Below are 23,379 nucleotides of genomic sequence, written 5' to 3'. Positions count from 1 at the left end.
ATGTGGGTTGCATGAGACATGCCGGATCACACCCTAAAATGGTCCTGTGCCTTCAAAGTAACAGCGAATAGCATTACTTTGTTTTTGTACAACTTTGTGTTATTAGAGAAGAGCAAACTTGGTTCCCTTATTTCTATTTATGAGCAGCGGTTCTGTGTAATTCTGGCAAATATCTTGTGACTGTAACTAGAACTGGCCCCATTGGAATAACTTGAGCTCCTCTGGTAATTCTGAAACTGCAGCAATGAAAATACATGTACAAGCAATGGACAAAGTTGCTATAACTGGACCCATTACTATTGGTGTAGGTATTGGACAAGGCTCTAAAATGTTAACTATTGTCACTCCCCGCCAAGGAATAATAGTGCTAGTTTGACAGAAACATAAGCCACATTTAATATTTTGAAAGTCAAAACTAACAACAGATCTAGAACATGGCCAATCTTTATAATTTGTAGTTTTTGCTTGCTAACTATACTTCTATGTGAGTGGTCTTATAGGTAATGTCAGCCATTCTAAGCCCCTAACTGGCTTACAACACTAAACAGGACAGCAAGCAGTGTAATTTTTTTTTTTCTTAATAGCATCTCACCCATCCATAGAACAGGAGCTGGATTTGCAGTCTGGGTGTAAGTAATGCAGGTCCCATAAAAACATTTGGATACTTGAGCTTGGTTTTCACATGAAACAATGTTTTACTGACCAAATATTTTTAAATTGAAATCTGAGGGAAACATCCACTGCCTGCCACCAAGTGACTACAGGTTAGGGAAACAAGTAACATTATAACTCTTTTCATTGTTTCCTGTTATGGTGCATTTACACAGACAGATTTATCTGACAGATTTTGGAAGCCAAAGTCAGGAGTAGATTTGAAAAGAAGAGATCTCAGTCTTTTCTTTATGACCTGTTCTGTATTTAGTCTGTTCCTGGCTTTGGCTTCATAAATCTGTGCAAACACACCATTACACACTAGAAATCCATATGTGAGTTTCTGCAAAGATTATCCACTTTTGAATATGCCCAAATCACATATAGCTATTCTTGCGGTCAAATCCTGGAACAGTGACGTATTCCAATGGTTCATAACGACAAGGTTGCTATATAGTAAAGTTTTAGTTCCTGAACTAGTTTAAGGTTTTAATAACCAGTCTTAAATGAAGATAGATGTAAGCAACACAGAAAAAACACCTTAATGGTACGTTCACACCTACAGGATCTGCAGCTGATTTTCTGCAGCAGATTTCATTTAAATAACTGAACACAGCATCAAATCTGCTGCAGATCCTGTAGATGTGAACACACCCTAAGGGTATATTCACACGGGCGGGCTCGCAGCGAGAATCTCGCTGCGAGCCCGGCAGGTCCTGGAAGTTCCCATACACTACATACTTGCTGCGGTCTAAACGACCGCCGCGAGTATATAATTATACCGCCCTTAACCCCTTCTGCTCCCCCGCTGTGTATATACTTTACCTCTCCTCGCTGCACGGGTCCGGCGTCCTGCTCTGCCAATCAGTGTGTTGCCCAGCCGCAGCCACTGATTGGCGGGGCAGGAGAGCAGGACGCCGGACCCGTGCAGTGAGGACAGGTAAAGTATATACACAGCGGGGGAGCAGAAGGGGTTAAGGGCGGTATAATTACATACTCGCTGAGGTCGTTTAGACCACAGCAAGTATGTAGTGTATGGGAACTTCCAGGACCTGCCGGGCGCGCAGCGAGAATCTCGCGGCGAGCCCGCCCGTGTGAATATACCCTAATGGTGTGTTCACACCTACAGGATCTGCAGCTGATTTTCTGTAGCAGATTTCTTTTAAGTAACTGAGAAACTGAACACAGCATCAAGTCTGCTGCAGATCCTGTAGGTGTGAACGCACCCTAAGAGTTGCAGCTTCCATTTACCTTCAAAGTTCTGCCCTGTTCTATTTATCAGTCAGATAACCAAATGCCCAGAAACCTCTCCCACAGATGGAAACAATAGAACTCACAGACACCTCCCCTAGGGGGAGCTAACACCATACAAATCCACAAAGTGATTAAGCACTATCTCATAGAGGAGATTGAATAGACAAACGGCAAAGGACCATATGAAGAACGAACACTGCAGTGGCACCAGTAGGTAAGTACAGCTTTCTATCTTTCTAGAACCTCCACCATTTACTTTTTTTCTTCATGGACCAGAATTTCCATTAAAAAGGGGTCAGCTTTTTTTTCCTGTGTTAATGAGAGATGTATTATGATAATGTTATACATCCCGTAGTATTGCTGTGCCCCTTGCTGTATACATCACCTTGTTTTGTCCAGGCAGCACATAATGTGGGAGGATGTGACCATGTGGGAGTATGTGACCACACACCACTACACCTCAGAAAATAAAAACTGGTAGAGTGGAGAAGAGTGACATTGTATGGTTACCCTTTACCACCTTATGGACAGGTACACCAGCCAGGACAGAAGGGCAGGCGATGGAGCATAGTTTCAATATACATTACTAGACATCAGGCCAAAAGGCCCCCATCATTAAAGGGATTATCCAGCTCAAAAACATGGCCACTTTTTCCCCACTCTTGTCTTCAGTTCAGGTGTGGTTTGCAATTAAGCTCCATTTACATCAATGGAACTGAGTTTCAAACCCCAGCCAATCTGGAGAGGGGCAAAAGTGGCCATGTTTTTGTAGCACTGAATAACCCCTTTAATACATCTTTTCAACAGAAAAGTGGATAATTCCATTTAAAGCATCATCTGACCTGTCATGAGAGGGTTACCAAACAGACAAATACCAATACTTTCAGAGGGGCAGCTATACAAATCCATTCTCCAACTCTACTGAAAATAACTAAGATAGCACAGTTGTGTCAGGCACTTCCAATGATGTAACAAGATTGATCCTGCCCATCTAAATCTGATCTATTGATGCAATGTAGTAGAATTAAACCAACTTATACCTCCTGAAATCCAAGACCACTACTGAAGCGGCATTTATCACATAGAGTTTTGTACACAAGCACTCAGTGCTTAACTATAAGTATCATTCGATCACAGCACCATTTCCACATACACTTGAGCCCTGTTGCTTTCCACAAAGTCTGTCTCTCGTGAAACCAAGGCAGTGCAGTAGACGCAAGAGAAGCTTGCTTATATTGACATCTGAATCCCAGTGGGTAGCTTCATTGCATAAGGATGGCTGTTGCCTTTGGCTGGACACTTGTGATTGATGATGTTTTTTGCATTAGCCTGTGCATACGCTCATTGCGGGCTATACGCCCCAGCAGCCAGTAAGAGGTTCCTTCTTGTAAAATGAAGATGGGTAACAGGGGTGGATTTTGTCATGTAAGAACCTAACAATAAGTCTTGGGAATTTTCATGTAAGTTTATATGGCCTGTGGCACTAGTAAAGTCATCTGTTTCCAAGTCTTCAAAAGCCTTTATTGCATCCCATAAACAGACTGTATTATCCATCGAACCTATTAATGGGGGAGAAATAAACAGTAAGATATCTAGAATATCTGCAAACAGTCCAATTCCTTATAACAATGTCCTATTCAGAACACTCAATAAGATGCATTTTGGGTATACATTACACATATATAATCCAAAGCACCAATTTTTTTTTGCACACCCTTTATTAAAATTCACTGGGTCCATACCACTGGATTCATGAAGAGTATCAGGAGGCAAAAAATCTACACCAGCTCCAAGCCGGCACAGTTTTAGCCTAGTATTAGTCTAATTGCAGCACAAATATTAATAAATTTGCCCCTTTCCAGCTCACATGGCACAAACCTGCAAAATGACACTATTTTTGCACAAGAGGGCTCCTTGCGCAAATGTTTGCCCTGGGCACAGACACTGATACATCTGCCCTTTAGTGTTCATGAAAGCAGCCATATTTTAGACATAGAACATGCTACAGTAGAAATCTGTGGGACTAAACTGTACTCTTATGTCTCAAACTTCATTTAAATATATTCAAAGAAAGGTGACAGGCTATGCTAGATGCCATGTTACGGAGGGCTACTTGTACAGGATATTATCGTTCATCTTGAACATAGGAATGGTAAGGGACAATGTAACTCTGCAAACACCCTACACCTAGCTCTGCCATATGCAGATTTAGCTCTAAATCCTTTCCAACATGTGATATACATATGCATAAAATCTTGGGCTGCTTAAATCATGCCCACTCCCTATACTACAAGTGCCAAATAACATCTACTGTAAGTGACTGATGTCAGAAAACACAATCCCAGCCCTTTTTTTCCCCCCATATAACCTATTAAAAATCCCTGCTCTTCACTGAGGCTCCATATTCATATAAGAAAGTTCTGCTCTTTGCCTAAGGAAAGGCCAACAATTTAATGTAGGAAACTTTGCAAGATATTTTAAACTTGCATCAAATATATTCACTGTAAAACTTCACATACCAGATGCTAAAACCTCTCCATCACGACTGAATTTAAGTGCATAGACTGTGTTTGTATGACCTTTCAACTCTCCAACCATTAAACCATGGCCGATATCCCAAAGCAAGACTCTGGCATCTGAGCTACCGCTGGCTAGGAACTTCCCATTGGGAGTAAAGGTCAGTGTGTGAATAGGTCCCTACAGAAGAAAACAAATTAGATTAGATGTTGTACAGTTTTCAGTCAATATGCACAAAGGCAAGAGCAGTCATCTTATGTAAATGTAAAGGTAAATGTTACCTTGTGTCCAGTAAAGATCCTTACGCAGTTCCCATTGAGTACATCCCATAATCTGACGGTCCTGTCCGTCGAGCCAGTGGCTACATAGTTGGAGTTTGGATGGAAACGAGTACTTATGACATCTGCCAAATGGCCAGCAAATATCCGTAGCGGCTGATAGTGGTCAGTAGCCCATAAGCTGATTTATAAAAAGGAAAAAAATAAAGATAAAAAAAATACATGAAGTGGCAGTCTAGTATTTGCCGTTATCAGCCCTTATGTACAGGAATATTACACATAAAATCAACAGCTGATCAAAATCTCTCAGAGAAACACTATTAATAAAACTATAAAAACAACCAAAGAATGGGCAGGCACTCTAAACAATATATAAAGTATTAGGAATGCGTTCACATCACAAAAAAAGAAAAAAAAAAAAAAGCACACAAAGAGAAAGCTCAAGACTATGGCATGAACTCACTTCCAAAAATGTAATAAAGTTTTACCATCTTTATTAAAATACAAGCATAGTACAATGGCCAAACAAAACGGATATGGAAGGATGGGCACAAGGTTTTCCCCTTCTGTAATCACTGAGACAGCCAGTGATAATAAAAAGGGGAGAGGGGTCCCATGCCCCCCCTTTGAATGAAGCAGTGGTTGAGCATGAACATTACTATCTTCATTAGCCCCACTGGCTTTGACTGGAGTAGCAGTACAGCTGCTCCATTCAAATGGAGGAACACTAGATCTCTGTTCATGATCATATCAGCAGAGGTCCCAGCATTCACTTGTTACCTATCCAGTGGATAGAGGAGTTGATTGTGGGAACAGCCCTTTAAAAAGTTTTGTTTCTTACCGTGCTACCCGGTCATGTCCTCCAGAAACAAAGTAATACCCATATGGAGAGAACTGTGCATCCCATACAGGATAATTGTGTCCTTTATATGCTACTAAGCAAGTAAAGGTCTGCAGGCTCCATAACCGTACAGTACCATCTTCTGAACAGGATAGCAAGTAGTTCCTATGAGAGACAGGCAGTGTGTTATTTAACAGCGCAAGCATTGACTCTAGAAAGGGGGGGGGTTAAAATGGTTCTCTGTGTAAGAATTTAATATTTGTGTTCTAAACTGCTTATAGAATCACAGAGCAGTAAGGTCAAGGATACACATGGTACATTTCATATGTCCAGCTGCGCTTCTATGAAGCCGAAAATTCCTTTATCTTGCTGCAGTGCCTTTGTGTATAGGTGCAGTACAGACACTTTGCACTGGAGAATAAAAGCACATTTTTCATAATATGGAAGCATAGACTGCTCCTATATGAAAGGAACCCTGTGTCTCCTTTCCCTAACAGCTATCTCACATTGCAGATTAAGATTAGTTACAGAAAAAATGTAAAAGAAAATCACTTGAAACAATGACTCCTCTCACCTGTCAGGGCTGAAGCTGGTTGCATATACAGGACCACTGTGACCACATAAAACTTTCATCTCACTGGCAGTTTTCTCATCCATAATTCGCTCAAGAACATCATCTGATTCTTTGTCAATTAAGTTCAGATCTGATAAGAAAAAAAAAATCTGGTGCTTAGCAATTCAACCAAACAGGTTGTGCTATTTAAGAGTTAATCTTAATTTAGGGCAGGGGGCTGAAATAACAATGAGGGATCAAGTGGTGTAATACAGAGAACCTGATTTATGGTTTTAGTTTTAGTAACTTATCCTACTTTAGTTGAGCAGTCAGGATAAAAATGTACAGACACCTAATATGGAATAAGAACATGGATAGTCCTAATGGGACAATACCTGTAAATCACTGTTGGACCTTCAGTAGCATCTTGGACCTCTTTCAAATCGTCTAAGATGCTAATAAAGGCAAGACACCACATGTGCAACCCCAACACCTGGTGGTCAGGGGACAATGAACATGCAGGCAGAGCTGCAGGAGAAGAGACACTCTTTCCTGTATACAAGATATATATAATATCTAAACTAGAACATGTAATGAGTCTTAATGTTCTAATTATTGGCCGTAGGCGTGAACATAAAAGGTGACTGCATTACCAGATGTGCTTTTAACACTGCGTAGTTTTTTAGGTGTCAGACTCCATACACGCACAGTAGAATCAGCGAAACCTCCTGCGATCATGCTGGAATCATCAGTAACATCCACTGCCGTCAGGCCCTGTAAGCACGGAATTTGGAAGAGTTGTATACATAGTCTTCAGTTGTAATGGTTTCATATAAAAATCTACAACCTACCTGATAAGCATTGAGGAATGTGTAGAAACATATTGATGGTAAAGAGTCAGGACCAAGTCGCACACGCTTGGCAGCTTCCTTCATTATCATAATTTTATCAAGTTTGTCGGAATCCTTCAGCTCTGGGAGAGGAATCCTGGTCGCATAAAAAAACTGAATTAATGAAGATACATGGCAAAAATAATTAGAAAATGTAAGGCTGGGTTCACACTGCGTTTTTAGCATACGTTTAACTGGTCAGTTTTTTTTTTAACGGACAAAAAAAAAAAAGTGTCAGCAACGTTTGTCAAAAAAAAACTGATCCATTTTGATCTTTTTTTTATAAAGGAAGTCAATGGAAAAACGGATCAAAACGTATGCACACAAATGCATCCGTTTTTCATCAATTTTTCAAAAAAACGGATTGCAAAAACAGTGTGAACCCAGCCTAATTCACAGGACAAGTGGTTTCTCAGATTTAACACTCGTTTTTTAGAACAGCAATTGTATATTCCAAGTACAAGCCACCAATTTCAATAGATTGAGCGATGTCCATGCAGTCCTTGCTTTTTACTTGAAAAATTTTACTTACCTATTCTTCCCCAGTGTCCAGCCTGCCCGTGTTCCCTGCTCAAGGCTGACGCTTCTGGCGTCGTCTCAGTGACAGTCTGCTTAAACAATCACTGGCCGAGATGGGAGAGTGTTGTGGCGGCCAGTGATCGTCTCTCCAGTGACAGGCCACTCAGCCAGATCCAGAAGTGTCAGCGGTGAGGAGGAAACACAAAGGCTGCAGGACATTGGGGGGAGAATAGGCTAGTATAAACTTTACTACTTTTAGGGCCAGTTCACACAGAATAAAACTGGCGGAATTCCCACCAACCCATGTCATACTGGCAGTCTATGGGAGGCTCACGTGCCTCCTCTCTCCGTTCGGTAGAATGGACATGTCAATTCTTCCGAGTGGAGAGAGGAGGCGCACAAGCCTCCCATAGACTGCCAGTAAGACACGGAGGCTGGGGGGGGATTACACAGTGGAGAATTCCACCAGTTTTACTACGCGTGAACTGGCCCTTACAGTCGTCGGCCACACACCACTACACGTAGCGATGCACGGCCAGCAGCTGATGATTTTAAAACATGTTTAAAACACAGCGGTCAACTATCGTTTTAGTCTTCGTTGTCTTTATGACAGAGCAATAATCTGCCAAATTTGCCCGATTGGCCAGATTGTTGCTCCGTGTAAGAGGGTCCTTAGCTATCAGAGGTGTGCAAGTAGCTTGAATTAACATTTATAATATAGCAGCAGAAATACCATTTAAACAGTGCCACAGTAACTCTTATTATATATATGATGTTTACTGAAAATCTCCCTTCAAAATCTCCCTTCAAATACAGAGTTTAAGAAAGCTGTCAGTCATAACATATATACCTATTCTGTGGAGGAGCATTAGGGTCTTGCTTTTTACTTTTCGAACCTATACTATCCTTTTTTGGCTTCTTTTTCTTTGGTTTCCCTTCCTCATTTTCACCTTCTTCATCTTCGTCATCTAAAGGCACCTCAATCTCTGGCTCTTTTAGAAGACCATAGAACACCTAGAAATAAAGCAAAACATTTACTTTGCTTATGGCCTTCACTATACTGACATTGCCTGGACACATGCCACATTACAGTGAAAAAATCAAGGCTAAATCACCCTAAAACTATCAAAAAATAAATTTTAATTGGTTGGGATCTGGGTGCCAAGACCTCCATCAACTGTAAGAATAGAGGGAAGCTCTGAGGTGAGTACTGCTCCCTGTTTCAGCAATCATTAGGGGGTCTCAACACCCAGACCCTCATTTCTGACGAAACAGTTTTTTAACAGTCGTTTCCCATTTCAGAGATAGTCCCCTCTTAATAGTAGCACACACCTTGACTTTGTTTGCCTCTCTTCTTGCTTCTCCAGATAGGCTGCCCACCATGGCATCAATTTGTTGCTTGCTACGTGGCATGCCATCAAAGATATCAATATACAGGTGTTCCTGTACTATGCTCCAGATCTGATTGTTCTGTCTCTCCTGTAAATGCCGCTTCAGCAGCTGGTAAGAGTCTCGAGATATTCTCAAAACAAACTTGCTTGTCCGAAAGTCAAGCATGGTCTCATTTCCTTTCATGTGCTCTTTTTTAGAGAGACTGGCCAAAATGCGGAGATCATCTTCATAGTAACATTCCTGATCTCCATGAAATCTATTGGAAAAACAAAGTTGTTTTTTTTTATAAGAAATACATCCACTACATGTCACTGGAACTTTCAGGGATGGGAGCAACATCTAAAAACATCACTGTCAGTAGGCACATCTATAAAATTCATGTAGGTGGCTAGAATAAGGGTACCCAGCTAAGACAATTTACACTTGTGGTTCTTTTCCAGTTAGTGTTAAGACTAAGGGCCCTATTCCACAGGCCGAACAACGATTTAAACGAGGGCCGATCTGCTAGATCGGCGCTCGTTTACTGGGCCTATTCCACGGCCCCGATGATCGTTAAGCGAGGCCTGCAGGGACATCGTTACTGATGTCCTTGCAGCATACTTTATCTGCAGGGCTTCTCCTTCGCTCAGTCTTCCTCCCTGGGTCCCACTCACAGCATCAGCTCCAGAGCGTCCTGACTGAGCTGTCAGACCGCTCAGCCAATCACTGGCCGCGACGTTTCCGGCCAGTGATTGGCTGAGCGGTGTGACAGCTCAGTCAGGCCGCTCCGGAGCTGATGCTGCACACGGGACCCGGGGAGGAAGACTGAGCGAAGGAGAAGCCCCACAGGTAACGTATGCTGCTCTGCTTGAATCGTCGGTCACCCCCGCGCACCGCTATCCCACCGTAGCGATGCGCGGGTGGCCAACGATGATTTTAGGTTTAAACCTAAATGAACGATCAGCCGATGACACGATCAGCTGATCATTCTCTCTATTCCACTAAGTGATAATCGGCCGGATTGGGCCGATTCGGGCGATAATCGCTCCTTTGGAATAGGCCCCTGAGGAGGCATTTGCATGTTCTGCGATTCAGGTTTGTGCACGGACAATGTTCTGTGGACTGGAATCAGAGAACTGGTAAGGCGTGGCAGTGTAAGTACAGTAGTGTGAAGATTTAACGCTTATTCGGAGCTCCCTGCATCATAATGAATAATTATGTCATAAGCTCCACATTCTGTCGCATTGTCCGTATATAGAGACCATGCACAGGACGTGTGATGGCCCCCTTACCCTGTACCTGGTATTTTAACTAACCTTAAATGAATTGAGAGGGCAGAGACTCTAGTAAGTCACTGAAAGCGTTCTTTTGTAATACAAACTTAACTTTTCCACAAAGGTTGGACCACAAACCAATTGAAGAAAAGGGGTCCTATGACCCCCCCCCTCCCCCCCCCCCCCCAATATCTCTAGCTGATAAGCAGGCCAACTGATGTGCACATTGTTGCTCTATTATAGCTTTATGTGACTGCCAGAGATACCCAAGCACTGTTATGCACATGCACCTTATCGCTGTACTCACTTATCAAAGAATGATTTGGCTTCATTTTCATGCTGATTGTACACAAGCTCCAGATACATGTGGACAAACAGTGGGTAGAATAACTGAGACAGCTCGGCTCGATGACAGTCCAGGACGGATTCAATGAATCTCTTCAGGCCGCTGTAATACTCTTCATACAGAGCTGGATCTCCTTGCTGGGTATACGCAGACAGAACAGCACTTACATCCGGCTGATCTTGGGCAATGTTATTTAGGGGAGCTGAAAAGAAAGCAAAATCCAGGTTTTCAGTGTCTAATGCAAAAAGGTTAACAAGGAGAACATGCATTTATTCCCGCGGGATGGGGAAAAATAAGTAAGCACTGTAGACTATACATGTCTGGTTAAAGATAGTGCTCTGCTGTCAGCCCCCAACCCTTTAGGCCTTGGTGACTACTTGCTTAATAAGGAAATACTCCATCTTTATTGTTGGTACCATCCACATTCAATACTATTCTGCTTCAATGATTTCTAGCCTGTGGGAAAACTACACCATCCAGCTGTAAGGATATACTATGTATAGAAGATTTGTTGCAGAAGTTAACCATCCCATTATGATCCAATGGGTCACATGCATTACAGTCTCGTTACGTGTTCTGGAATCACAGGAACTCTCTGCTGATACGGCAGCGGCCATTATCACAAGTACACTTTAAAGTGACTACCAACATGCCCAGGCTGAAGCACTGGAGGCGGGCCAACCCACCCTTAGTGGGAAGAAACCCCCACCCCTCTATGATAGGGTTCCATGGATTCTAATGGACTCATGTGGGGTTTCCTCCTACTAAGGGTGGGTCGGCCCGCCTCCAGTGCTTCAGCCTGGGCCTGGTGGTACAGTCACTTTAAGGCCCCTTTCCCACTGAGCAAAGGTAGCGGAATTCCGCGACGGAATTGTCCGCCGCGGAATGCAGTTAGCCTCCCGCTCATAATGGGAGTCTATGGGAGGCGCGCGCTCCTGCTCTGTACGCGCTGAAGAATGAACATGTTCATTCTTCAGCGCGGACAGGGCAGGAGCGCGCGCCTCCCATAGACTCCCATTATGAGCGGGAGGCTAACGGCATTCCGCGGCGGACAATTCCGTCGCGGAATTCCGCTACCTTTGCTCAGTGGGAGCGGGGCCTAAGATCTCCATACACTTCATGCTTCTGTCAGCCAAATTCAGCCATCAGTGTAAAGTGTATGGGGGTCTCCTGAAGCTCTACCTAGAGATGTCCACCTACTTCCACACACATTTCTGTAATATAAAACCTACGTCAGATACAGTAGATTACGCAGGTTTTATGATTCTGCTGATCATAAATACCATTTCTAGAGTATAAAATATGCAAGTTAAACTGAAAAATCTAATGCAATGTGAACCTAAAGGTACATTCACACTGAGAAAGTAGCAAAATTCGGCATGGAGCCCCCGCCGCGCACTTCGCTCTGAACCCCGCCTATCTCAGTGCGATGTGTGCGCCTCCACTCAAAGAATTGACATGGCTCCACTGAAATGTTAGAAGGGGCTCTGGGGGTGATAGAGTGCTCCATACAGCCTTGTACTACAAACTGTACGGGGAGCGGCACCGTGGATGAAGGTAAGAGACACCTTCATCCTCAGCACCCCATGCGTAATAGGGAGCTATCAGCAAGTTAGATCTGTCCAACTAGCTGATAGTTCCCCTTTAAGACTTCAATGGGGTCCACTGTGTTTGTCAGGTGTCTGTTTATTTTTCAACAGGAAAAAAAAAACTACTGCTTTTCTTACTGTCACTTTCCTGAAATCCTGCTCTTTATTTAAGTGGTGTTCGCTGTCCTGTCGTGGCTAGAGATGAGCGAAACTTTCGGACTTTTGGTCCAAAAGCAGTTCGCTCGATCGTGATGCCTGTGATCCCGTGTGCATAGTTGGGATCCCGGGAATATGCGGACAGGAATTGATCTGGAATTCCCTGGCCGCATATTCCCGGGATCACAGGCATCACGATCGAGCGCAGATGCCGTCGGACCAAAATCGCTCATCTTTAGTCGTGGCTGAGCAGAAGTGGAGGCAAGATCGTCTGGCTGGGACCAAAGATGCCAAAGGAGAACACTGAAGTAATAAATATGCTGTTTGTTATGTTCTCCCCATGGGCAGCAACATATCACCGTTTATTTCTGAGCGGAATACCCCTTTACTATGTAAGTTAGGCAGGTAACTGGGTCTCATGACTGTAGGGCAATAGATGACTATAGAGGGCAGATGGTGCATGGAGGGCTGTAGTACCACCACCCTGCAGCTTCCCTCCTCTATGGCACAGCACAGCCGGCAGCTTCTCCTGTCACTTTCCCTCTAGTAAGATGAGCGCGGCGCGGCGGGGCTGGGTTGCTAGGGGTAACCGTTCCTCTCGGACAGCGGTGGTACACACGTGTATGGAGCAGGGCTCTCCGGCTTACCTTTCCCCGGGCCCCCCGCGCTGTTTGCCGCAGCTCCCCCGCCGCCGGCCGCCGTGCTGAGGGGCGCGCTCCCCGCGGTGACCCGGCTCAGCAGCGTCTGCTCGGTGCCGTCCTGCTCCGTCTGATCCTCGGGGCTGGAGCTCGGCTTGTCCTCCCCGTCCGGGATGCCGGCCTCCCGCAGCAGTATGTCCGCCGACTCCTTCAGGTTACTTTTCTTCAGGAACTGCAGCACGGCCAGCAGCGTCTGCCGGTCCGGTATCTCCGAGCTCCCCGCCTGAGGAGCGCCCGCCACCGCCGCCGGGGCAGCAGCCTGGGGACTCGGAGGCTTCGGGGAGACCCCATTCCCGTTCCCGAGCGCCGCCTCATCGTTCTCATTACAGCCCAGGGTCTCTGGCTTCACATCAGCCAGGAGCTCGGGCTCCGTCTTCACCGACTCACTCGCCTCATCTGGCACCGCCGCCATCTTGCAGCGGGAGTTTATTCTGTACGACGTCGCGATTTACGTTAGTAGGGGCGCGGCTAGGGTTACTTCCGGGCTGCTGGTCGCCAGTCACAGGACGAGAGGAGGAGTGGGGGAGGGATGGCAGGCTGCGCTCTACTACACAGCCGCGAGGTCACGTGACGCCACTCTGTAGATTGGAATTTGTAGGACACTGACGGTGCATTTACACAGAGACATTTATCTGACAGATTTCTGAAGCCAAAGCCAGGAACAGACTATAAACAGGGTGAAGGTCATAAAGGAAAGACTGAGATTCCCTGTCTTTTCAAGTCCATTCCTGACTTTGGCTTCCAAAATTGGTCAGATAAATTTGTGTAAACGCACCATGAGAGTCCTGCACAGTTAACCCTTTCCTGACGCAGCCTTTTTACTTCCCAGATCCAGAACTCTTATATTTTCCCATTGAGTGAACCTTTATTTATGATTTCTATAATGTATAAAATTATATATATACAGGGGCGTAGCTAAGGGCTGATGAGCCCTGGTGCAACATTTTAGTTTGGCCCCCCCCCCATAGTCACTCTAAGGTGATGCCCCCTAATGTGGCACTGTGTCCCCTCATGTACTGTTCTACTGCCCCCTATTATTGACTGTACTGTGTCATTCTCTAATTGTTTTCTAACCTTTGAATCAACAGCTGTATCCCTCCCTGTGTCCCCCTGTATATAGCAGAACAGTATCCCTCCGTGTGTCCCCTGTATATAGCAGATCAGTATCCCTCCCTGTGTCCCCTGTATATAGCAGACCAGTACTCCTCCCTGTGTCCCCTGTATACAGCAGATCAGTATCCCTTCCTGTGTCCCCCTATATACAGCAGATCAGTATCCCTTCCTGTGTCCCCCTATATACAGCAGACCAGTATCCCTTCCTGTGTCCCCTGTATACAGCAGACCAGTATCCCTTCATGTGCCCCCTGTATATAGCAGATCAGTATCCCTCCCTGTGCCCCCCTGTATATAGCAGATCAGTATCCCTCCCTGTGCCCCCCTGTATATAGCAGACCAGTATCCCTCCATGTGCCTCCTGTATATAGCAGACCAGTATCCCTCCCTGTGTCCCCTGTATATAGCAGACCAGTATCCCTCCCTGTGCCCCCCTGTATATAGCAGACCAGTATCCCTCCATGTGCCCCCTGTATAAAGCAGAACAGTATCCCTCCCTGTGCCCCCTGTATACAGCAGATCAGTATCCCTTCCTGTGCCCCCTGTATAAAGCAGACCAGTATCCCTTCCTGTGTCCCCTGTATATAGCAGATGAGTATCCCTTCCTGTGTCCCCTGTATATAGCAGATGAGTATCCCTTCCTGTGTCCCCTGTATATAGCAGATCAGTATCCCTTCCTGTGTCCCCTGTATATAGCAGATGAGTATCCCTTTCTTTGTCCCCTGTATATAGCAAATCAGTATCCCTTCCTGTGTCCCCCTATATACAGCAAATCAGTATCCCTTCCTGTGTCCCCCTATATACAGCAGATCAGTATCCCTTCCTGTGTCCCCCTATATACAGCAGACCAGTATCCCTTCCTGTGTCCCCTGTATACAGCAGACCAGTATCCCTTCATGTGCCCCCTGTATATAGCAGACCAGTATCCCTCCATGTCCCCCTGTATATAGCAGACCAGTATCCCTCCATGTCCCCCTGTATATAGCAGACCAGTATCCCTCCATGTCCCCCTGTATATAGCAGACCAGTATCCCTCCATGTCCCCCTGTATATAGCAGACCAGTACTCCTCCATGTGCCCCCTGCTGCACTCCTCTCCATGGTATAAGCAGGATCCTGCAGGGCTGAGGCTCCTCCCCCTGGTCGGATCCCAACCCCATACCCCTCAGCTCTGCTCTGCAGGATCCAGCATACACCAATGAGAAGAGGAGGATGGCAGCGTCCCTGCAGTCAGCCCTTTACCTCTGAGCAACTGGAGTGGATCGTGCTGCTGCAATCCTCCTCTCATCTCCTCATCACTGGAGGCTCCTGCAGGGTGGAGGCCCCTCCCCCAGACCAGGTCCCGACCCCATACTCACTGATTCCTTCCTTTCCTGCTGCACAGCGTTGTGACCTGGTCTGGGGGAGGGGCCTCCACCCTGCAGGAGCCGCTCACAGTGATGAGGAGATGAGAGGAGGATTGCAGCAGCGCAATCCTCTCAGTTTCCTCTCAGATGAAGCGCCGCCTGCACGGAGGAGAGGACACTGGGACTTGCTGTCATCTGACTAGGTAAGAGATCCAGTCAGATGACAGCAAGTGCCAGCAGTTATGTCAGTGGAGCTGGGGACATAGTGCGTGGGCTGGGGGCCCACAGGAGGAAATGGCGAGGGGGGCCGGCGGGCCCCCCTAGCGTAGGGGCCCGGTCGCCATGGTGACCGTTGCGACCCCTATAGCTATGCCACTGTATATATATATATGTATGTATATATATATATATATATATATATATATATATATATCCCATTCCCTATTGCCGAATTTCAATTTGCATTCATTTATTTATTTTTTCATTTTATGCTTTTCTCCTCCTCAGCGTCCAAGACCCCTAATGTTCAGGCATGTGGTAATGTAATAGCTCAGGCAGTACCACATATATTATGTGAACAGGAGAAATTTTTTTTCTAAATTATTTGTACTTCTTTTTTTTTTTTTTTAACACTTTATAAGTTTGCTTAGGGGATAACTCATTTGATTTCCTATATAGATCAGTGTTATGTATATGAATGGCATCACCATATCCCATAGTGACTTCAGAATGACCCAGTTTGATATGGCAATTACAGATTGCAGAGGCACTCACCAAAAAATGTACCCACAATCTGCCCCCCCCCCCCTCCAAAACCACTTGTACCTTCGGATAGCTGCTTTTAATCCAAGATCTGTCCTGGGGTCCGTTCGGCAGGTGATGCAGTTATTGTCCTAAAAAACAACTTTTAAACTTGCAGCCCTTTGCCCAACGGCCGTGGACTAGAGTGTATATGCATTAGGCTGGCACAACCTCTTTGTCCCTCCTCCCCGCCCTCCTCATCATTAGGAATGCTCCCGGCAGATTGTCTCCTATTCATCAGCTGTGTGAATACTGAACATAGGCTGGATCATTAAGGCACCTGTGCAGTGTTCAGACAGGAGAAAATGTTCCAGTGGCATTCCTGATGTTGAAGAGGGTGGGGAGGAGGGACAGAGAGGTGGTGCAAAGTTAGGGCACAGATTCTCCTGTTGGGCATGGGACTGCAAGTTTAAAAGTTGTTTTTTTAGGACAATAACTGCATCACCTGCCGAACGGACCCCAGGACAGATGTTGGATTAAAATCAGCTATCTGATAGTACAAGTGGTTTGGGGGGGGAGGGGGTGTCAGATTGTGGGTACAGAGTCGCTTGAAAGTCGCTTGAGAACCCACCCTTAACCCCTTAAGGTCAAAGCCTATTTTCGTTTTTGCACTTTTGCTTTTTCCACTTTATGTTTAAAAGTCCATAGCGCTTGCATTTTTTCACCTAGAGACGTATATGAGCGCTTATTTTTTGCAAAACCAATTGTACTTTGCAATGACAGGCATTATTTTTCCATAACATATGCTGCGAAACCGGAAAAAAATAATTTGCGCTGTCAAATTGAAAACAAAAAGAATTTGTTTTGATTTCGGGGAGTTTTGCATTTACGCCGTTCACCTATGGTAAAACTGACTTGTTATGCATGTTCCTCAAGTCGTTACGATTACAACGATATGTAACATGTATAACTTTTATATTATCTGATGGCTTGTAAAAAATTCAAACCATTGTTAACAGATATATGTTCCTTAAAATCGCTCCATTCCCAGGCTTACAGCGCTTTTATCCTTTGGTCTATGGGGCTGTGTCAGGTGTCATTTTTTGCGCCATGATTGCGCAAAAACGACTTTTTGATCACTTTTTATTACATTTTCTCTGTATTTGATGCGACCAAAAATGCGCAATTTTGCACTTTGGAATTTCTTTGCGCTTACGCCGTTTACCGTGCGAGATCAGGAATGGGATTAATTAATAGTTCGGGCGATTACGTGCGCGGCGATACTAAATATGTTTATTTGTTTGTTTATTTATTTATATTTATAAAATGGGAAAAGGGGGGTGATTTGGACTTTTTACTTTTATTTTTACATAAACTAGAAGTCCCCCTGGGGGACTTGTATATAAACAGCACTGATCTCTCATAGAGATCAATGCTGTGTATATACACAGCAAAGATCCATTAGATCGGTCATAGATTGCTATGGCCTGCTGCAGGCCATAGCAATCTATTGCCGAGACGGGATCAGCGTCATTCCGACGCTGAGGCCCGGCACGGGCAGAAGAACGGATCTCCCCCCTGCGATCGCAATGCGGGGGGGAGATCCGTCCCACTAGACACCAGGGATGTGTTTACCTAAGCATCTAAGTGCAGCTGTCAGGTTTGACAGCTGCACTTAGAGGCTTAATTAGCCGGCGCGGCAACGGGACCCGCGCCGGCTAATAGAGGCACTGCCCGGCTGCACATGTCAGCCGGGACCAGCGCCTTTCAGATCGGGGTCCCGGCGGGACCCCGCTCTGAACACCCCCCGCGGCTCCATGACGTATCAGATACGTCATGGGTCGCTAAGGGGTTAAACTGCTTAGGAGCTTTCGATATCATAATTAATCATGATGCTGTGAGCTTCCAGGTCTAGTCCGGAGAACAGCGTCAATGTACGGACAGAATTCTACAGGTGGGGACTGACCCCTAAGTGCAGCTACTGTCTTTTTTTGTTTTGATTGTTGGACTCTACTGAATATGTGTAACGCCTGGAGTCGTGGATCCACTGAACCGTCACTAGCGATGGCACTAACCTCACCAGGGAGCGGAGTCTAAGGGGCCGCTGGTTTTCACCAGAGCCCGCCGCAAGGCGGGATGGACTTGCTGCGGCAGGCGACCTATAGGTCGCTACCCCTGGCTTGGTTGCTAGTGACGGAAGGCGAGGCGTGGCAGGAGCAGTAGGCAGGAGATATTGCAGGCAGAGGTCTGTAGGCGTAATCGCAGGTGGCGGACAGGACTCAGGAACAATGGGAAGGCAGCGGGCAGGGACTAGGGACAAGGACTGAAGACAGGAACAAGGACTAAAGTCAGGAACAACAGGGAGCTGGGCAACATGCTATGGGAAGCATGCAGAGGCTCCAACACCTGTAGTGGGGCAGGGCTGGAATTTATAGGGAGTGATTAGTGCAACTTCCAATTAGGGGCGGACTGGCCCTTTAAATCTGGTACAGGCGGGGACGCGCGCGCCGGCCGGCACAGACGGAGACAGGAGCCGGGCGAGGTAAGGCGCCCCCCGGGGACGAACAGGTAGCAGCGCCGGGTCCCTGCACAACGACCCCGGCGGCTGCATGGGGCAGGGAGAGGTCGCGGCGGCAGCCCGGAGCACGGGACGCCGCTGCGGCCGTGACAGTATGAAGCGTGCACGACCCTGCTTCCCCTAGGAATTGCCAACCTATACCTCATATATATGCATGCAGTGCCAACCTTGTGCTTTCTCTGATTTATGCAATAATCTAAGGGGAAAAAAAGGATTTATGGATGAATACCTGCCGCTGCCAAAAACTCTTTCAGAACAATTGTAAAAATTAAAAAAGCTGATTTATTGGTAAAAACCAGTATAAAATCATGCATAAAAAAACATCGTGTTTCGGGAGTTATACCTCCCTTCATCAGATTGTAATATGGAGTTATAACTGCTGAAACGGGTTATGGACGTTTTTATGCATGATTTTATACTGGTTTTTACCAATAAATCAGCTTGTTTAATTTTCACAATTGTGAAAGAGTTTTTGGCAGTGGCAGGAATTCGTCCAGGAATACTTTTTTCCCCTCACATTATTGCATTTTCCTATCTGCACTTTCATTTATTCATACACCATATATATATGTATATGTATATATATATATATATATATATATATATATATATATAACAGGATTACACAAGGTGCCATCCTCCTGGCCTTTTTGTCTTTATTATATTTCTCTGCTTTATGTAACTTTTTTTGCCAATACATTTTAGCAATTAAGCAAACTTCTCTTGATATGTGTCACGGCCGCAGCGACCGCCTCCTGCCCCATGCAGCAGCCGGTGTCCATAGTCAGGGACCCGGCGCTGCTATTACTTCGACCCCGGGGGGCGCCTCACCTCTCCACGCTCCTGTCTCTCGCTGTGCCGGCCGGCGCGCGCGTCCCCGCCTCCTAGGGCGCGCGCGCGCCGGCTGTCTCAGATTTAAAGGGGCAGTGCGCTCCTAATTGGTAGTTGCACCCAATCACTCCCCTATAAATCCCAGCATGCCCTGTCCCTTGTGTTGGAGCCTCTACATGCTTCCCATAGCGTTGGCCCAGCCCCTGTTGTTCCTGTTTCCTATCTGCCACCTGGTCCCAAGTCCTTGTTCCTGATTCCTTCCCGCTACCTGGTCCCTAGTCCTTGTTCCTGGTTCCTATCCGTTACCTGGTCCCTAGTCTGTGTTCCTGGTTCCTGTTCCCCTGTGTCACCGTGGCTCCTGAGTTCAGCCTGTCACCTGCGGACACGCCTACTGCTCCTGCCACGCCTCGCCTGCCGTCACCAGCAACTAAACCAGGGTTAGCGACCTGGGGGTCGCCTGCCGCAGCAAGTCCATCCCGCCTTGCGGCGGGCTCTGGTGAAAACCAGCGGCCCCTTAGACTCCGCTCCCTGGTGAGGTTAGTGCCATCGCTGGTGCCGGTCCAGTGGATCCACTACTCCAGGCGTTACAATATGCTACTGCTCCTTCCTATTGTTCACATCTCATTTTCTAGGTTACAAACCACTACTCTGCTCTAAAAGCAGTGGGCTGGTGAGTGTATATAGTGTATATTTATATACAGCATAAACAAAATTTACTTACCAAAATTTTAATTTCCTGGAGTCTGTAGGCTGCACAACACATGGATTAAAGCCCCCTAGGTACAATCAGAGACAGGTTAATCAATTGGCAATCAATTAAGCTTTTAGGTTACCGCCCTATAAATCAGATGACCAAACTAGGAAACGGTGTATTTTACATATAGCAATAACAAGCAATCAAGGGTGGGAAGCTTGTGCTGCCTGCCGCCTCTGGGAAAATAACATTTTGCTAACTAAATTTTGGTTTTCCCGATCATCCTAAGGCACAACACTTGGGTCGCCAAAGCAGTACTCTAAATGGGTGGGAAAGATGAAGCCAAATAGAGCACAGTATTGCCAAGAGAAAGAAAAAATACACAGGTTCTTGCTCTGTTGATCTGCTTTATAGGGTGAATACTTAAAAGTAGGGATGGTCCGAACTGAGTTCAGTTCGGGTTCGTATGAACCCGAACCCTCGGCAAGGATTCCCGCTGTCTGCCTGCTCCGTGGAGCTGGCGGATTCAGCGGGAGGACCTCCTGGAAAACTGGGATACAGCCATAGCCATAGGCTGTATCCCAGTTTTCCAGGCATTCCTCCCGCTGTATCCGCCCGCTCCACGGAGCGGGCAGACAGCGGGAATCTGCTGCCGAGCGTTCGGGTTCATACGAACCCAAACCTCGGCAGGTTCGGACCATCCCTACTTAAAAGCTTAAAATCGCTAATTAACTTGTCTCTGATTGTATCTAGGAGGCTTTAACTCATGTGTTGTGCTGCCATGTGTTCTCCACTCCCTCTACATATATTCCATTTTTCAATTGTTAAAGGACAATTCTTTTGGAAAAGTGCCAGGGATGGGGACGAAACGCGTACTACTGTAAATTTTAATGGCACTAAATAAACTACTGAACTGACCGGTGAGTGCTGGGCGCTTTTCTCTACTAAGGCTTGAGAAGTGATGTGAATCAGAGGCTGTAGCGGGATCCCACCTCTGCCGCTGAACGGCTAAGCGAGCTGGAAACATCAAGTCTTAAGCCGCTTCACAGACCAAGAAGTGGCCGGGCAACACAGACCAGAGCAGCGTGATGCGGGACTCGGGGAGGTAAGTAAATCATTGCCTTCACCCACCCCCTCCCCAGCCATAGCTTAAAAAAAAAAAAAAAAAAACTCCCACCCGGAGTACCCCTTTAACTTGATGAGTCCTACAAATTTAACTATATAGGTTGAAATGAGAATACCCCTTTAACAGTGGCCGACTGTGAAATCACAAATGGGCCCATGATCACTAGGTCCAGGGACACTGATCCTTTATTATAGGGATTAATGGTGCCTTGTCTTGTAAATAGGTGATGTAGGTGCTTTGTATGTTCCCTTGTCAGAACATGTCTCCTACTGACTAAGCTTCTGTATGTTATAACACTAGCTTTTCCCGTGACACACGATGGCCTTTCTAGTTTTTCCACACATTATGCAAAACACGGACGCTTCAGGTCACTACAGTGGCGGACGGCAAAAACTACATTTCCCGGCATGCCCAGCGTCGCGCCTGCGCAGATGTGTGTGGAGAAGAAAGTACCGCGCTGTTTGTGGATCTGTTGCCGGTTGTAGGGGAGGAATGGAGCTGGAGTTCGGTAACTCGATGAAGTGTGAGAACGAGGAGGGGACGTCTCTGAGCTTCACGGCCGCCGACATAACCAGTTCCTCATTTGGTGAGGAAGATGTCGGGAAAGAGGAAGTGCAGAGCCGGGGGGATGAGGTGAGAGAGTGGCTACCTGCCCGGGGGGTCACGTGGTCTGTGGTGTGGCGGCCTCACGTGCTGCATATAGTGGTGTTATATGTATGGCCTGTGGTCATGTGACAGTAATCAGGTCAGGTGACATTGGGAAGATAGGGGAAGTAGTCAGAACAGTCTGTGCAAGTTGTCAGGGTCATGTATGAAGCTGAGAATATGGCACATGTATGTATTCTCATGGTGTATTACTCCCCCCAGGTCACAGAGCCAACCATACAACGCTGAGTGGGTATTGTGGTAGACCCCCTTAAATTCCAACTTATAACAGGAGACGTTATAAATGGGCCCGCTACTGGAACAGAGTCCAGTCCTGAGATTGAAGGCCCCCAGCCCCTTTGACCTGTCATGTAAACCTGTGTGGTTCTGTCTCCCATTTAGGTCAATTGCAGAGGGGGCCCACATGCTAGCCACATATCACTCACTACATGCTTTTACTGTAACGGGTCTGGCTACATCATAATTCACTGTGTCTGCTCAGTAGTGTACTGCTCTGGCCGTTAATGGAGTACTCCAGCGGGAGAGAACTTGATATAGTGTTGTTGTAGTATATAATAAAAGCTATTCTTACCTCACCACACTCCCCTCCTCCTGCAGCGTCCCCTGCTGTACAATCCCTCTGACACTTCGGAGACTGCTCAGCCAATCACTAACTGAGATGGGACAGCACTGCAGCCAGTGATTGGCTGAGCGGGCTGTCACTGCTGAGACAAGTTCATCTTGGAAGTGGCAGTGGGATTGTTCAGCAGGGAATGCCACAGTAGGAGGTTCTTTATTTTTTTCTATATAACTGCAGCAATATATCAAAAGTTTTCTCCTACTGGAGTACCCCTTTAAGGTGTTCACTGCCTTGATACAGCTAGTTCCTTTATAAAAAAAAGTGCAGCTCCCTCAAACAGCTGATCAGTGGGGGTTTCAGGTGTTGGCGCCCCACCATTCAGCGTATGATGGCTATCCCGAGAATAGGAAATAATTATTTTAGCCTGTAAAATCTTTTTTAATGAATGCATAAGCAGCATATAGAGTTTCACAGACCACGCAGTGTTTTACTGAGAAAACAATATACAAAGTCGCTCTTCTCCACCAGAATGAACAGAGCTTGCTTTGTGGTGCCACCTATTGGAGGTAGCATCCTTGCAGGACAGTGGCTGACTTTTTTAAAGGGGTATTCTATGCCCAGAAAAAAGTGCCATTAAACTGAAATAGAAAGCATACTCACCTGCCCCTTAAAGTGACTGTACCACCAGGCCCAGGCTGAAGCACTGGAGGCGGGCCGACCCACCCTTAGTGGGAAGAAACTCCAGCCCCTTCATGACGTTACTCCGTTAGAATCAATGGAACCCTATAA

The 23,379-nt window shown here is 46.1% G+C and overlaps 2 protein-coding genes across 6 annotated transcripts in view; one reads left to right on the top strand and one right to left on the bottom strand.

Annotated features, from left to right (window-relative positions):
- Window positions 1-1,834: 1,834 nt before the first annotated feature.
- On the bottom strand, window positions 1,835-13,424 carry TAF5 (TATA-box binding protein associated factor 5). Its single transcript, XM_069980226.1, has 11 exons — window positions 12,887-13,424; window positions 10,456-10,696; window positions 8,836-9,151; window positions 8,354-8,517; window positions 6,946-7,081; window positions 6,748-6,868; window positions 6,116-6,245; window positions 5,542-5,706; window positions 4,704-4,881; window positions 4,425-4,602; window positions 1,835-3,464 (listed from the first exon to the last, which is right to left on the bottom strand). Exons 1-11 carry the CDS (start codon window positions 13,347-13,349, stop codon window positions 3,247-3,249), a joined length of 2,310 nt encoding a protein of 769 aa, XP_069836327.1. The 5' UTR covers window positions 13,350-13,424; the 3' UTR covers window positions 1,835-3,246.
- The window catches only part of PCGF6 (polycomb group ring finger 6), a 34,050-nt gene continuing 23,577 nt past the window's right edge, over window positions 12,907-23,379 (top strand). The window contains exon 1 of one of the 5 annotated variants that reach the window (XM_069980231.1): window positions 12,907-13,069. Coding sequence is in view for 3 of the 5 variants with exons in the window: in XM_069980228.1 (XP_069836329.1) it covers window positions 21,711-21,998 (288 nt within the window). In the remaining 2 variants the exon portion in view is untranslated. Of the gene's footprint in view, window positions 13,070-21,688; window positions 21,999-22,122; window positions 22,200-23,379 lie in introns of those variants that run through there. The other 4 variants (XM_069980228.1, XM_069980230.1, XM_069980227.1 and 1 more) reach the window with 4 other exon arrangements.

The sequence above is a fragment of the Dendropsophus ebraccatus genome, chromosome 8, assembly GCF_027789765.1.
Source record: "Dendropsophus ebraccatus isolate aDenEbr1 chromosome 8, aDenEbr1.pat, whole genome shotgun sequence".
NCBI lineage: Eukaryota > Metazoa > Chordata > Amphibia > Anura > Hylidae > Dendropsophus > Dendropsophus ebraccatus.
This window is presented reverse-complemented; position numbering and strand designations above follow the sequence as displayed.

Coding starts and splice junctions, on each gene's coding strand:
- TAF5 (XM_069980226.1), bottom strand. CDS start 13,349: ATGGCGGCGGTGCCAGATGAGGCGAGTGAGTCGGTGAAGACGGAGCCC. Junction 6,246..6,747: donor CAGTGTTAAAAGCACATCTG/GTAATGCAGTCA, acceptor TTTTCTTATCAG/ATCTGAACTTAATTGACAAA. Junction 4,603..4,703: donor GGATCTTTACTGGACACAAG/GTAACATTTACC, acceptor TTTCTTCTGTAG/GGACCTATTCACACACTGAC.